Source organism: Muscardinus avellanarius, assembly GCF_963383645.1.
Source record: "Muscardinus avellanarius genome assembly, chromosome: 6".
Classification (NCBI taxonomy): Eukaryota; Metazoa; Chordata; class Mammalia; order Rodentia; family Gliridae; genus Muscardinus; species Muscardinus avellanarius.
Window position 1 is genome coordinate 6,127,123 of NC_137791.1, and position 15,805 is coordinate 6,142,927.

At 37.7% G+C, this 15,805-nt stretch overlaps 1 protein-coding gene across 1 annotated transcript in view; it reads right to left on the bottom strand.

Annotated features, from left to right (window-relative positions):
- Positions 1-15,805, bottom strand: part of SCLT1 (sodium channel and clathrin linker 1) — a gene marked incomplete at both ends in the record, with an annotated part of 102,240 nt that overhangs the window by 62,180 nt on the left and 24,255 nt on the right. Inside the window, 3 exon segments of the mRNA XM_080697147.1 lie at positions 5,675-5,745; positions 13,601-13,666; positions 14,795-14,917. Of these exon segments, the coding sequence (XP_080553273.1) occupies positions 5,675-5,745; positions 13,601-13,666; positions 14,795-14,917 (260 nt within the window).

Sequence of the window (15,805 nt, forward strand, 5' to 3'; positions counted from 1 at the left end):
GAAGAGTTTTATCTGCTATGGCAGGGTATCACTAAAATCTCTTACAAAGGAGAACAAAAGAAGCTTTAACTAAAAATTCACATGATTTTAATTTTTTACACATTATCAGAAAACAAATGAAACTAATATGTTTCACTATAAGTACAAGCTTGTGCTTAAAGAGTTTCCAATTTAGTTATTCTTGGCGTGGCCATATTGAGCAACTCATAATCTCAATTCTGGTAATGTCAATATGCCCATCATTCAGAATCTGTCAAAATTGAAAGCAACACCCTTCTCCCTAAAAGAAGCATCTGCTTACCCTTATGTTCCTCAGATCTGTGGCAGGAAAAGCAAGCACACTTCTATGGATACAACTCGGAGCTGCGGAATGTTAAGCGACGGAGCGCTGTCGGTAAATATTATGGCAAAGCTGCTCCCGGACAACCCAACACTTAACACCTTTTAGGCTTCAGAACACCCTGGCTGACTTTACCAGTGTCAATTCCTCTAACCTCAATTTATAATCTTTACATCAAATGTCCACAAGCCAAATGAACCTTTCTACGGATGTCAAAATAATCAGTATCTCCGCTCCTCATCCTCCGTCTTGTGCCGGGCCATTCCAGACTCCCTCGCTGCCCTGAGTACTGCCAGGGAGCCAGGCGCAGAAGCCCACTAGGTTAGCAAGTGCAGGGTGTGCGGTCTCGTTCGGCTCTTCCATAAATCTGTTGGGAAGCCCTGGACAAGACGGCTGAGCCTTGGGTTCAGTTTGATTTCTTTTATAAAATTAGAAAGTTCGATTATATGACATTAAGACACCAGCAATAAAATTCCATGATATTTCGCTTAACTTTTAAACTAAGATCGCTAATAATCTTCTCTATGCATCATTATTTTCTATTTCCATTATCATCATATGGTTGCAGGTCTTCATGAACCAACTGGGTCATGCATCTTCTTTCCAGATCTCCACATTCTGATTTGACATATTCCACAAATCTTATCTTCTTTTTCCTTCTACTCATTTTTGCAGAGTTGTTAATCACACTATCTCATGACCTGTTACCATTATTAGCTAAAAAAGACTTTCTCATTTGTTTATTTTTATTTAATAATTCCATTCTCATTCCTTTCATTTTGCAAGTTCATATTAAAATGTGATATATCACTGGGCATGGTGGCACAAGCCTGGAATCCCAGTATTTGGGAGGCTGAAACAGGAGGATTGCAGGTTTGAGGCCAGTCTCAGCAACTTAGACTCTCAGCAACATAGCGAGACACTGTTTCAAAACAAAACAAAAATTTAAAAAGGGCTGGAGGTGAAGCTCAGAGGTAGAATGCCCGGGCTCAATCTCCAGTATCACAAAATAAAAGTTTAAAAAGGTGATTATCCTTGACTATACTGGCAAAATACATACCCTTACTATAGAAATGTGTTTTTCTGATAAAGACCCATATCTTTTAAATATACATTAAACACTACTTTTTAGATCCACATATTTGCTATAATTTTATTTTTACCTGTAAATACTTGTTATTTATTTATTTATTTATTTTTTCCGGGGCTGGGGATGGAACCCAGGGGCATTCAATCTCTGAGCTACACTCCCTGCCCTATTTTTTACTATTTTTAAAATTTGAAACAGGATCCCACTAAGTTGTGGAGGGCCTCACTAAGTAACCGAGGCTGTCCGCAAACCAAAATCCTCAGGTCTCAGCCTCCCGAATGCTGGGATGACAAGCGTGCGCCACCATGCCTGGATTAAATACTTGTTTTTAGTGATGTGTTCCACAGATATAATTACCATATTTTACCGAAGCACTGCCTTAGTGACAGACATGGAGGCTGTCTTTAATTCCTAACTTGTACAAAGAGCCTCACTCCACAGAGACCATGACTAACCTGAAGTGAGGTTATATCATTTCTGGAAATTTTAAAATTTCATTCCTTTATAAATATACATACACATAATATGTACTTTATTCTTTACCTGCATGTATTTCAGTATCTACATATACAGCTAAATATATCATAATCATTACACACTATTATATAAAATGTTTGAAATTACATAGGTTGAATCATATTATAATCTTTTGAACTTTGTTATACTCTATATTTTTGACACTGATTGTTGAGTGTGAAATGGTATAGTTTGAGCTTCCATAATCCAAAAATCTGAAATGCTTCAAAATCTGAAACTTTCTGAACACTGACATGAAGCCACAATTGGAAAACTTCACATGAACCACAGTACCCTGTCCCGGGGGTGAACTCAAGACACTGCATAAAATTCCCTTTGGGCTCCGAGTATCAGGTATATATGAAACATAAATTTCATATTTAGACTAGGGTCCATCCCATATATGGTATATATGTATCATACATATATATGTATATGTGTGTATATATGTATGTGTATATATATATTTATATCCTAATATTTGAAGAAATCCAAAATCTGTAACACTTCTGGTCCCATACATTTCAGGTAAAGAATACTCAACCTACATCACATTGTTTTAACTTGCATTTTCCTGAGCTGTGACTTTTTAAATTTAATTTATAAATTTTTAAAAAGAACTATATCCCTAGAAAGATGTTAAAGATTCTTTAATATTTTTCAAACAAAATCTGTGAACTTTTGCTTGTCACATTTAGGTATTTAATCTATAAAGCTATATTAATACTAATGTGAAAAGCAAAATTTTTACAAAATTTCCTCATAGAAAACCACCATTCCCAACACATTTTTATCTATTAATTTAAAATGCCAACCCTGGCAGATTCCAAACTCCTATATATTTTTTTACTTCAATCTATTTTACAAATTCACTCCTACAATAATCTTCTACCTTATTCTTTTACACAATGGTCTTGGTAATTGCTATTTTACTATTTCATCAAGTTAGGATTAAATTATCATAATTTGTCTCTCACACAAACGCATGTGTGCAAACTAGAGGCATTTTATAATACAGGTTATATTAATTGGAATTGTCAGATTTGGGAACACATTCTCATTATAGAATTAAATCCTTCCCACCCAAATCGAGTAGTTCTAAACTTTCTATTTAGTTCTTCTATAGATCTTCTATTTCTTCCTGAAGCATTCCATTTCTCGGTGGGAAATTTCTATTTTACATTTGTTTTAAGCTTGTTCACAATTGCTCACTGATGCATCTTTATTATGGCTGTTTAAAAGTCTTTGTCAAATAATTATAATATCTCCATCATCTACGTGTTTATGTGAATGACTGTCTTCTTCATTCAAATGGAGATTTCCTTTACTCTTGGAATGATGATTTTTTATGGACTCCTGGGCATGTCGAGTATCATATTATTAAGCAGCTGACTGTTATTTAAAGCTATTTCCACTCATTTCCTATCACCCATCCAGAGAGAGCGGGCTGCTTTGTCACCGCCAGCCAGGCAGGAGTCCATCCTCCCGAGGCCTTTGCCACATGGATACAGCTGGGCCCGCTGTTTTTTCTGGAGTATTCGACTGTAGTAAAGAGGTTAGAGGCTACAAGGTTTTTGTCGTGCTACACCGTCCCTTTCCTGCCTTTGACTTCAGAATGCAGATTTTTGTGGGGCTTTTATTTGGTATGCACTCAGTAGCGCCAGGTTTCTAGTTGTTTTAGTTCAGGTCTCATCTACGTGAAGCACAGTAGAAAGCAAGACAGGGACTTGCGGCGCGGCAGCCCTGGGCCCCGAGGTCCCCAGCCGGAGCTGCTTCTCCCCGAGGCCTTTCTAGGGCCTGCAGTTGCACTCAGCAAAGGAGCAGCTCATCTTGCTGCCCATTTTTAAAAATATAAATGTGCACTGTAATTATCAGACCTTCCTTTATGCCTTCACTTGGTGAGGTATTCTAGCTCCTTCTGCTCTGGTCACGTATGACTTCACTGTGCACTCACACTGCGTGGTTATTTACACGACACCTTGCTGAATCCTGCCAGAAAATGAAGCACTTCTGCTAACTATGAAACCTTATGATGCCATAAAAGTCATTTTGAAAGGGGCCTGATTAGTAGAAAAGAAGAACTGCAGCCGCGTGTGGGAACTACAACAGTTCAGTTAGAGAGAATCTGCTTCTGGCCTTTCTAACCTGTTCGTTTGTCCACCCTTAAGCCAATGATCACTATCCTAGTTTTGCTTTACAGTAACTCTTGATATCTGGCTTGGGAAGTCCCTTTACTTTCTTTATCACAAGTGTCTCCTCTATTCTTGACCTTTTACATAGCAATATAAATTTTAGAATCAACTTTTCAAATTCTATAAAACACGCTCTACTGGGTTTTTGCCTGGAATCACATTAAATAGTGGTAACTGTAAGCTATCACAATGTGCTCCTTGACTTCCAAACAAATGTAATTCTCCAGACACCTGTTACTGATTTATAAGTTAATATCATTGTAATGAGAAACTGTGGTCTGTGTTGTCAACTTTTCAAAAATTATTAAGAATTATATTCTACAGCTCAGAATGAGATCAATTAAAAAAAATTCCATAGATATAAAAAGAAAGTCGAGTTTGCAATGCTACTGTCAAAACTACAATGACCTATTTAGTGAGATGATGTACCCCCCCCTTCATGTCCACCTCAAACCTTATTTGGAAATAGGGTCTGCAGATTTCATTAAGGAACTAGGGATGAAATCATTCTGGATCTGAGTGGACTCTAAATCCAGTGACGAGTGTGCTTACTGGGATTTGCTTTAACAAATCATAACTTACATTACAATTTAATGGTATTCTTAATTGAATGCCTCAGAACAAAACCTCATAGACTATACTTCTGAATTTTAAATAGAAGAACTAAGGGGAATAAAAATAAAAATCATATTTTTTGGTCATTATGAGATCTGCCTGTGAAATCAATTAAATCCAATAATCACACATATATACAGTATATAATTTATACACACATACAGTATTAAATTGCATACTTTTTAAAACTCTTTTACAGAAGGCCCCTGATTCATGATGGTTTGAAATAGACATGAGTTCATTAGAAGCTGCACTTTGGTCTTCGCCTGTGCCGCCGAGTGGTATGATACTCCCTCAGGCTGCTGGGCAGGAGCAGAGAGCCACAGCCCCACTCTGCCCGCAATCGTGTGCATAAGCCAGACTTGCCACCGCGTGATACGCTGCCGAGCCGCGAGACTCGGTAGGCAGGATGTTAGATGCCACTTTGACTTATGGTCCTTCCAAGTTACAACGGTTCTGCTGGGACATGGCCCCGTCACATTGAGGAGCATCTGTATCAGCTGCCTGTCTATCGCTTTCTTGTCTCACGCCCTGCCAGTGCTCCTTGCTTATTACCTCCTAAAGAAACAGTAGGTTTGGGAACCCTTTTCTCAGGGTCTGTTTTTGTAGGACTCTAAAGAAAGATAGGAGTAGTCTTTTAAGGGTAGGACATTCTTTCCTAAAGGCCCTGGTTTTTTTCCATACCACGGCTTTGGCCACCATGATACCACCCCTTCACAGCTATCTCCTGGCTGACCATTTTGATTTCAGTTTCTTCCTGTCCTGGATTGATCATACATACCCAAAGCTACCAACAGAAACTTAATAAAAGGGAGAAACAAACAAGCAAGCAACAAAAAGCCATAAAAGACTACGGCACCATCAGCTCCCTGAATAAAAGTAATTACTAATAAAATAACAAAATTAAGTTTTGGAAAGTACCTAAGTTGTTTTCGGAGTTGATCGATTTCCACATTTTGTTCAGTTACTGCTTTCAGAAAGTGTTGGTTAGTCTGCCATAAGAAAAAAAAAAATTTCAGCATTAGAACATTTCAGAACTGTATTGAAAGATTAGGCATATTAGTAGGAAAAGAACAAGATTCATGACGATTACATATTTTTGTAACAGATCCATTCCACATGCTATTGTTGACTATGAACTCGTGGTATAGTCGCAGATGGCTTAGTTCAATACTGACATGCTTTTTTCTCTCCTTCTCTGTCTTCTCTCCCTTAATTGTGAAAGAGGCCAAGCTAACAATTAACAGCCCTTTCAGGTAGTGAGGGTCTGCAGAACTGCTGCCAGTGGGTCTGAGGAACTCATCTCACGGGCACCATTTGGACATGCATGGCGTTTCTGACCAACTCCCGGAGCTCCCTCCTTGGAGTTCCAGGCTTTACAAACTTTATCCTTCCCTTTTGAGATTTGGAAAACCAGCTATCTGCAGAATGCCACGTTCACTGTATTTTCCTTTTTGCTAGCAAATCAACAAAACTTCATTTTCCTTTTCCTCAAAGCCTTGTCTGCAGTAATTAGATCTGGCAGTATTGGGACAAAAACCGAGATTTTGGTATCATTTTGACGATAAAATGTGCCCCTGGCTTTCTTTCCTCAGCTTTACTTCGTGGATACCTTCTCTAGTTCAAACTACCTGCAACGGCATGCCTGTGTTTTATGGCCTGCTCTGGCTGTGGAATCCTCCTTTGCTTATGTGGCTGTGAAAAGGGCTACAAGTGGAGAAGGACTGTTCCATCCTGCTACTCAACAGCTTGATACCACTGCAGGAGCTAAGGGCGTAAACAGCCCGAGTTCCCTTGTTCCATAGCTGGGAACTGAGGCCTGAGGTCTACACTGGTGTTTACGTTAGATCACAGTGCTGCCTGGCTCACTGCTTAAACCCTCTATTGGTTCTTCCTTCTTTCCTACTTGGTCTCATTTCGCCATTCCCCTACTGGTGCTCCCTGGTATATATCACATGCTGAATAAATGGCGGGTGTTGCAACCTTTCTCTCAGGGTTAGCTTCTGGAGGAACCCAAAGTAAGGTAAGGCGCAGCCTTATCTAAGAAAGGTGATTTTTTTTTTTTAGCACAAGTATTGGTTTTAACCGTGATGGTACAAATTCTTTCTCTCTCACATGTACATTATACTTACCTCTTGCCTGACAGTTTTGATTTCAGTGTCTTTCTGTCCCAGTAGATCATATTTACGGCTCTCTTCCTATAATCCCCGAGGCAGCATCTCTGTGCTGCTCTCGTCCTCTCTCCAATCGCATGCACTGGTATTCTGAACATCCTGTCGTTTTCCTTTATCTCAGATACTTTCATTGCCCACACTTGACTGGTCCACTGACTCTCAGGTGAAATCAACTATTTCCTTTCTGCATTTTTGATGAAACTTAATACATACCTTCACAGTGCACACTGCAATATATCTACACATTATATTTAAAGATTATATATTCCTGGTTACCATAGGAGCCTTTTTTGAGGATCACTGCTCTCATAACTCCTGACGCATGGTATATGATTAGTACATCAAAGGCGTCTACACTTTTGAGGAATGAATACTTTTCAAGACATGAAAGAAAGGCTCAGGATTTCCTCTTTCTCTGGGAAATTAGACTACTACAGAACAGAATTTAATATTAAATTCACAAAGTATTAAATATAAGACTCAAAGACTATTACATGCCCAAAAAGGATAGAATATTGATAGAAAAAGGAGATTGGTACATTATGCCATACAAGAAAAGTTAAAAAAAAAAACAAACAAAAAACCCAATAAATACTGTGATTTATACTAAGAAATACATTTGGTATTCCCTGCTTCTTGGCATGTGGCTCAGAAAACCTTTGGACCACTCAAATTCGTGGTGACTTTTGATGTGCTGAGGAGATGGCTGTGGCTGTGGGATCCTAGAAAGCCTCTGGATGGGGGTTGGCTGCCAGGAAAATATGTGGTGAAAGGGCTGGAATTTTCAGGACCCCCAGCCTTTAACTCCAAACTGCTAGAAAATCCACTATTTGTGTTATATGAGTTCTCTTATAGGAGATAGGTTACTTTTCTCCTGCTGCTACCAAAATACTCTGGCTTTCACAACGGGATGACAATGTGCCCACTGTGGATTTCTTTGGATTCCCCCTCTTTTGGTGTCCTCTGGGTTTTTTGAGTTTGGCTATCTATTTCCTTCCCGTGGTTTGGGATGTTTCCAGGCACGAATCCTGGAATATACTTCCTGGTGTTTCCTTCTTGTTCTTGAACTTCCACAGTGCACATATCGGCCTGTTTCCTGGTGTCCCTTAAGTTTTCTTCACTGAATTTCATTCTTCTCTCATTTGCTATTTTAAATGATTTCCATAGCAGGACTTTGTGTTCTTCCTTCCTGCTTCTTGATCTAGTTTTCAGTTGAATCCCTCTAGTAAAATTTTCAGTTCAGTTTATCTTTTTTTAGCTCCATTTGTTATTTTAAAATATTTTCTCTTTGCTAAAATTCCCACATTGTTCATGTATTGTCCTCTTGACCCAGGTGAGCATCTTGAGAGTTGTTTTTTAATTCCTAGCAGGTAAATCGTAACTCTTTTTCATTAGGACTAATTTCTGGATTTAAGTAATCCTGTTGGGTGTTTGAGTTTCTGTTTGGCTCTGTATTTTGGTGCCTATACCATAGAAAAAGCAGGTACTCCTCTCCACCTTCAGAGACTGGCCTCTTAAAACATCCCAGCAATCAGCAGCCAGAGATTTCCGGGGCCTCTCCCAACTTCTCGCCTTCCCAGGGAGGTGGTGGCAGCTGTGGCTTCTGTCTGCCTTCTCTGTGCTGAAATGCGGGGCGGGCTGGAAACTGTGATGGCTCAGCACAAGCCAGCATCTCCACTCTTCCCTGGTGGCTACCTGGGATAGGCCTGATGCAGCATCAGCACTGGGAAGATAGATGAGCAATCTGGGAACCTGAGAGGTTGGGCCCTGGATACACAGATCAATTCTTTGCCTCCTCCGGGGGAAGCTAGAAGCTGATTTCCATTCACTTGCTCTGTACTGAGAAGAGGCGATAGGTTCAATGGTATCTATTGGTCCAAGCCAGTGGCCTCCCTTCTTCCCTGAGATGCTAGACTGTGCTGTATCTGTTAGAGCTTCAAAACTGGCAAGATGGAGGCCGGCCTGAAAGTGGGGCTCTGGATGTGCGTCCCAACCTCTTACTTTCTCTGGGTGAAGCGAGGAGCTAAGGGGCCCCTTTTGGATGATGTGAGGTGGTATTCGGAGCTGAGCCTCCAGGGAGAAAACTCTCCTGGGCTGTGGGAACCTTTCAATTCATTTCCGATTTCTCACAGAGGGAATCACTGTCCAGGAATCACTGCAGAATCAGTGTTTGTGGGAAGAAAAAGGTCCGAGTCTTCCTTCTCTGCCCTGTCACACTGAGATATATTTCATTTACTCACTGCAAACTAACTAATTTATGGTACATCTGTGGAAACCTACTCATTTAATGAGTTTATTCATGTAATAAGGAAACTTTAAAGAGCTCCGAAGCCTGATCTTCACTCAGATTTGCTCAAAGTGGTCTTTGAGATGCGCAAGATCTTCACAATCACGTAGTCTTGTTATCTTTAAACGTCATTTTTGATATCTTTCATATACATTAAGAAAAACTCAAGTTTTAGATTTTCTCTCAACTATTCTCTTTTATTTTAACCACTTGTAGAAAATTCTTCTTTTTTTTAGTTCAGCTTGCCCCTCCTTTATCACTTTTATGGTACAGACACATTTTTTGTTTTTTATTTTTGTTTTTGGTACTGGGGATTGAACTCAGGGGCATTCTACTTCTGAGTGACACTCGTAGCTCTTTATATTTTTAATTTTGAAAGAAGGTCTTACTAAGTTGCTGAGGCTGCCCTCAAACCTATAATATCCCTGTGTGCACTTCCCAAGTATCAGAATTATAGATGTGCCCCCTTGTGCCCAGGTCATGGCTTTATACTCTGAGCGTTGGCTTGACCCTATGAATTCTTCTGCCTTAGAAATTTTTCATGTTTTCCCTATGAAGAAATCATTTTGAGTTGTTTATACTGAAGTAGGATCTCCATAGTATATGATATACCAAAGAATTGACTAATTCTCACAATTCTAAAAGATATATTGAACTTCCGGGAAGATGGCGACCGAGAAAAGCGGGGCTTAAGAGCCCCACCAACAACTAATCTCCATTACCACAAAATCAGTGCCTTTCATAGCCAGAAAACACCATCACCAGAGAAACAAAAAAATCACCAGGCTCCAGAGAGAAAGCGGACTGAGAACAGAGCTCAGAGCCACAGAGGAGATACACCAGCCTCACGCCCGAGGCCGCAGCAGCAGCGCCATACTGCCGGCGGCAGCGGCGATTTCACCGGACGGCTACAGCAAGCCGAGGTGAGCCGCTGCGGAACAGCCAGGCGGGATTTCTCGCCGCAGGTAAAATCTAAAGCTCCCAGTGGCTGAGCTCAGCACACGCTGCAGGGATTCAGAGTGGAAATCAAAACCAAGAAGAAATACCCCAGCCTCACGGCCGAGGGCGTAGCAGCAGCACCATATTGCCACCGGCGGCAGCAGCAGAGAATTCACTGAATCCAGTACAGCTACATCTGCGTACTCAAGAACAGTGAGTCAAATTGTGGGCCACAGAGGAGAAATCCCAGTACTGTACTCCCTGGGACTTGACCCAGTGGGGGAGGGGCGGTGGCAGAGATATCACACCATAGGAGAACGTGCAACCTGGCACCCCCCAGTCTAAAGCAGCCTCTATCGACTCCCTGGGTCGGAGACTCTGTGATACAACCCAGTAAAGGAGTAGTGGGGTCTGAGATACTACAGACTCGAGATCCAGAACACCTTAAGTGAAGTCATAGTGACCCAAGGGAAGAACCCAGAGAAGGCACAAACTTCTGAAATCATGGGAAAGAGGAATAATACTGGAGCAATGAATGCCCACAACCCCACAACATCAGAACCCGATAAAACAGAAATTCAGAGATTTCTAGAAGATCAAATCAGGAAAATAACTGTAGAAATAATAGAGGTGCTTCGAAAAGAACTCAGAGAGAGCCAAAAAGAGATAAAGGATGCAATTAATGAAGTAAAGGCCTCAATTCAAAGCACAAACAACCGATTAGACCACATGGAGAACAGAATCTCGCTCTTAGAAGATGATCATTCCAAAAATGAACGCATAGTTTCTAATCTAGGAAAAAATATCCAACAGCAGGAATCTGATATTGAAGAAATATGGGCCCATTTTAAGAGAGCTAACCTAAGAATAATTGGAATAGAGGAGGGAAAAGAAAGTGAAACTAAAGGGATCAACAATCTCTTCAAGGAAGTAATAGCAGAAAATTTTCCAAACATAGAGCAAGAGGTTGATACACAGGTCCAGGAAACTTAAAGAACTACCTTTAGACAGGATCAGAGAAGAGGATCCCCACGCCACATAATTGTCAAAATGACCAATGTGGAAGCCAAGCAGAGAATCTTAATGGCAACAAAAACAAAGGGCCAAGTGACATTCAGAGGCAAGCCAATTAGAATCACTCCAGACTTCCCAAACCAAGTCATGAGAGCCAGAAGGGCTTGGAGTAACATATTCCAAACTCTGAAAGAAAACAACTTCCAGCCAAAGATTTCCTACCCAGCAAAACTTTCTATCAAATTAGATGGAGAAATAAGAAGCTTCCATGACAAACAGAAACTGAAGGAATTTATGTCTTCAAAACCAGCACTAGAGAAAATACTCAAAGAGATTAACTACAAAGAAGAAATAGGTAACACACACCAGAGCCAGAGAAACAAGAGTTTCCATCCAACAGACAACTAAGATTGGTTATCTGTGGAGATTCATTATTTATGTTAGTCTTTTACCTATCTCTAAATGGTATTGTTTGCCTTTATTGTTGTTAATTTTTAGGGTTTCTAGTTGGAATATTAATATACCTTCAGATATAGCATTTGGAAATATTTTATCCCATTCTATTAATAACTGTTAACTCTGTTTACATTGTCTTTGGATATACAATATTTTTTTTTTTATTTTTTAGGGAGTTTGTATACTCTTCTGTTGCCTGTGCCATTGAAATCATATCCAAGAAATCACTGCCAATTTCAATGTTGTGAGGTTTTATGACCCAGATTTTCTCCTAAAATTCTATAGTCTTAAGATTTATATTTAGGTCTATTATCTATTTTGAGTTAATATTTGTATATGGGATTAGGTAAGGGTCCAACTTTATTCTTTTCCATGTAATTATTATGTTTCAACAATATTTAGTTAAAAGATTATTATTCCCACCACCAAATATTCGTGGAAACCTTGTCAAAAATAACTTGACAATATAGGGAAGAATTTAGCTCTAGGCTTTTATTTAACTCCAATGGTTTATATATCTGCCTTTAGAATAGTACTACACTGTTTCAATTATTGTAGCATTATATGGTTTGAAATCAGAAAATATATATCTTCTAGCTTTGTTCTTTTTCAAGATCGTTTTGGGTATCTAGAGTCCATATTCCATATTAGGATAGATTTTTTTTTTCTGAAAAATAAATATATAAATATATGATAGTTTCACCTAAAAAAATAGAAAAAATATTCTCTGGTAAGAAAGAAAGTAAAAAGAAATATTGAAATGTTTTCTTTAAGTCATCAAAAGCTTGGTATCAGACAAATGAAACTGTTATGTGAGATTATCATTTTTAATTTCGGATAAATTGCTATAATACTAGATGTCAACCACTAAGCCAAGCATGGGAGGGAGGGATGGAGAGAGAATGGGGTGGGGATCGGGTGGGGGCTGACTGGGCGTTGTGTGCATGTATGTCTACAAAAGTTTGTATCCCACTATGATGTATGAATACAGTGTACCAATAAAAAAAAAGATATATTGAGAGAAGTAATGAATAACTATATTAGGATAAAATATTAATTCCATGCAGAAATATATTATTAAAATATCTTTCTTAATTATGAAAGTCAGTAATCACTTTCACTTTGTTCTGGACTACTTTACTAGGATTTAAATACTCTAGATGGATATTATCTTAAACTGTGATCAGATATTCTAAATATTAACATAAGTAGAACAGAAAGAAATGCTCCATTATTTTTATAGTTTTAAAAGCGCAAAAATAAAATTGGGTAACTTACTTTTGATGACACAACTCCACTTTTAAATAATGACATTTTTATTAAGTATTACCAAGAAATAACAGAGTAACTAAGCATGTGAAGAAAGGAAAGAAAGGGATTACATAGGGTGTCATAATCCTATTACTCAACAATGTAAACAGAAAATTCCAAGAAGATAAGAAAAACAGAAGGGAAGTGAGAGAATCAAAAAGGTAAAAAGTAGAATGTAAAGAGCTGATTATATTTGCTTTAGGAAGTTACAGGGAAATTTAAGTAGATCAAAGTTAGTAGTGATGTTTAACTAATATGGTTCTTTGTTTCCTAATTTTTTTTTTTAGAAAATGAACAATGCACCCATTTTTCAAAGAGCTAATTCTATTCTCATCATAGACCTGGCTGTACAGTAAATGAAGAACAAAGAATAAAGTGTGGAAGTTATGCTTGGGGAACTCAGTACTAAACTTAGGAGACCTTATCAAGGACCCTTAGAGGATCTTCAGTTTAGGATGTATTTCAGATATATAATGGGTCTTTGGAGATATTGAAATATGTATGTCATGTGAGTGAATGTATAAAAGAAAGAGAAAGACTACTGCTTGCCTATTTTAATTTCATGCAACATGTTCTTGATTTAATTAATATAAACAAACATGATGATTTATAGTGACAATTTCTAGTTTATGTAAACAAGTACAGTAAATGGTTATTTTCACTTACCATTTCTACATTCTCTTTAGTAACATGAAGTTGTTGGGTCAGTTGTTGAAAATTGGTCAGCTGCTCCTAGTGGGAAGAGTATATAAAGAACATTTTGTTTGTAACCCTTATTTAAGATAAAACTAAGCCATACCTAAAATTTCACCCAAGTTTAGGAGAAATCAGTAGTGTTTCTCTATTAATGGTGTAAATTAATAGTTGCAGAAATAAAAAAAAATTTAATGATTAAAAAATCAAAGACAGAGGTAACATTTGATACTAACATAACTATATTTTCTGTAAATCATTATTTCTAGAACTCAATCCATTAATAAACACTATTTTAAAAATTCAAAGACATATATTATCAAAAATTACAAATGATTAGAAATCCCAGATGTTATCGAAGCCTTGCCCAGGATTGGAAAACCATATTCAAAACTACTCAAAACCTACAAAAGAAAGCAGCATGCAAGTATTATTGTGGCTTCTTCAGGTAGAAATTCCCAACTATGATGATAACAATGGAGGTAGTTATAAACGGAATTTGCTAAGTATATGAATTAAAGGGCGTTATGAGAGCCAACTTGATGAAATAGCTGTTTCTTAAGATTCACAAAAAAGGGCTCAGAATTAGAACTTTTCCCTAGTAAATGTGCCACTGGGTTGGATGGAGGGATGTTCTCATAAGGTAGTGAGTTTTGTTAATAGAATTATAAAACAAAAGCTGGATTTCCACTTTGAAAGAAGTCTTATGTAGCCACTAAGATCTCATTCTGTTGTAAAATTCTATTCTGATTACGGTAGATAAACTTGACATCTATTTTAGTAACAGCCACATTTAAGAGCATCAACATCCATATTTCACAGTGTTGTCACCGTATTTGTCCAAATTTGTTCACTGACCATAACCCAATGAACAGTTTTGCTTCGTTTCAAAACAGCTAGGAAATAAAGCTAATGAAAGCTCTGAAGGTCCATTTATATGAAATAATCTTTATAGCTCCTTTACAGAATAAATACAGCTTTCACGGTTAATCATATTTCCAAGCCAATGTGCCCTGGAGCAGTGCTTTATCTTATCTGTTTACGAGTGTCTGAGCATCAGAGATCGATTTATTGTTAACATGAAAGGCACAGTAGAAACTTAGGCATTCCTTCTTCAGAATGGGATTTCTTACTGATGTACAAGAAAATCACAAAACCCAAGATTACCTTTTGTTTTTGGCTTTCAAATACATGAATCTGGGCCTCAGTCATATGTTCCTGGTAAAGTTTCTGCAATCTGTCCAACTCCTGAGAAACAATCTGCCACAGTTCCACAGCCTGAGTTTTTTCCTATTAAATGAAAAACATTTGACAATTCGTTAGATTATTAGCAAAGTATTACTGCACAGTGCAAATGGATCATATTATTTTGCAAATGACAGAAAAAACAGAACTTGTGTAGAGGTACAGTCATGCATGGCTTAATGAAGGAAACATAGTCTACAGTCCGTCATTGGATAAAATGGCATTATGTGATGCATGACTGTATTCAGCACACACACACACACACACACACACACACACACACACATATATATAAATAAATATAGATACACACACATATATGTATTTCTTCTTCATTTGCAATGCTAGAGATGAATTCAGGACCTCACATACTACACAAGCAATTTACCACTGAGCTATGCTCCTAGTCTAAGATGTAATATTTTTGATGATTTGAAGTTATATTAATAGTAATTTAGGGAAGAAAGCGAAAGATGAAAATTTTCTTATTTTGAAATTTTCTTTTCACTCAGATTTCATAGCCAAAATTAAGTTTCTCAGTGATAAAGATTAAAACTACTCTACAGGAGGATCTCTCTTTATATTAAAATATATAATTATATTCATAGATTTATTTTAAGTTGAAACAATATAACATTTAGACATATATATATATATATATAATTTATCTTAGAGTATGTTAAAATGGAAAATAAAAACTAACATGATATTTATAATAATTTATATCTCTTAGATCCTTCAGTACCTTATTGGCGTAACTGATAAAATTTGAAGATGGTTTGAGGATTAAAGAACTGTTAATTCTTTTAATTTCAAAAACTGTACTCTGCATAAAAGAATGTCCTTTTCCTCACAAAATACTAAAATATTTAGGTATAAAAGGACCTGATGGTATAGAAGGATCTCTTGAGCTCATGGGTTTGAGACCATCCT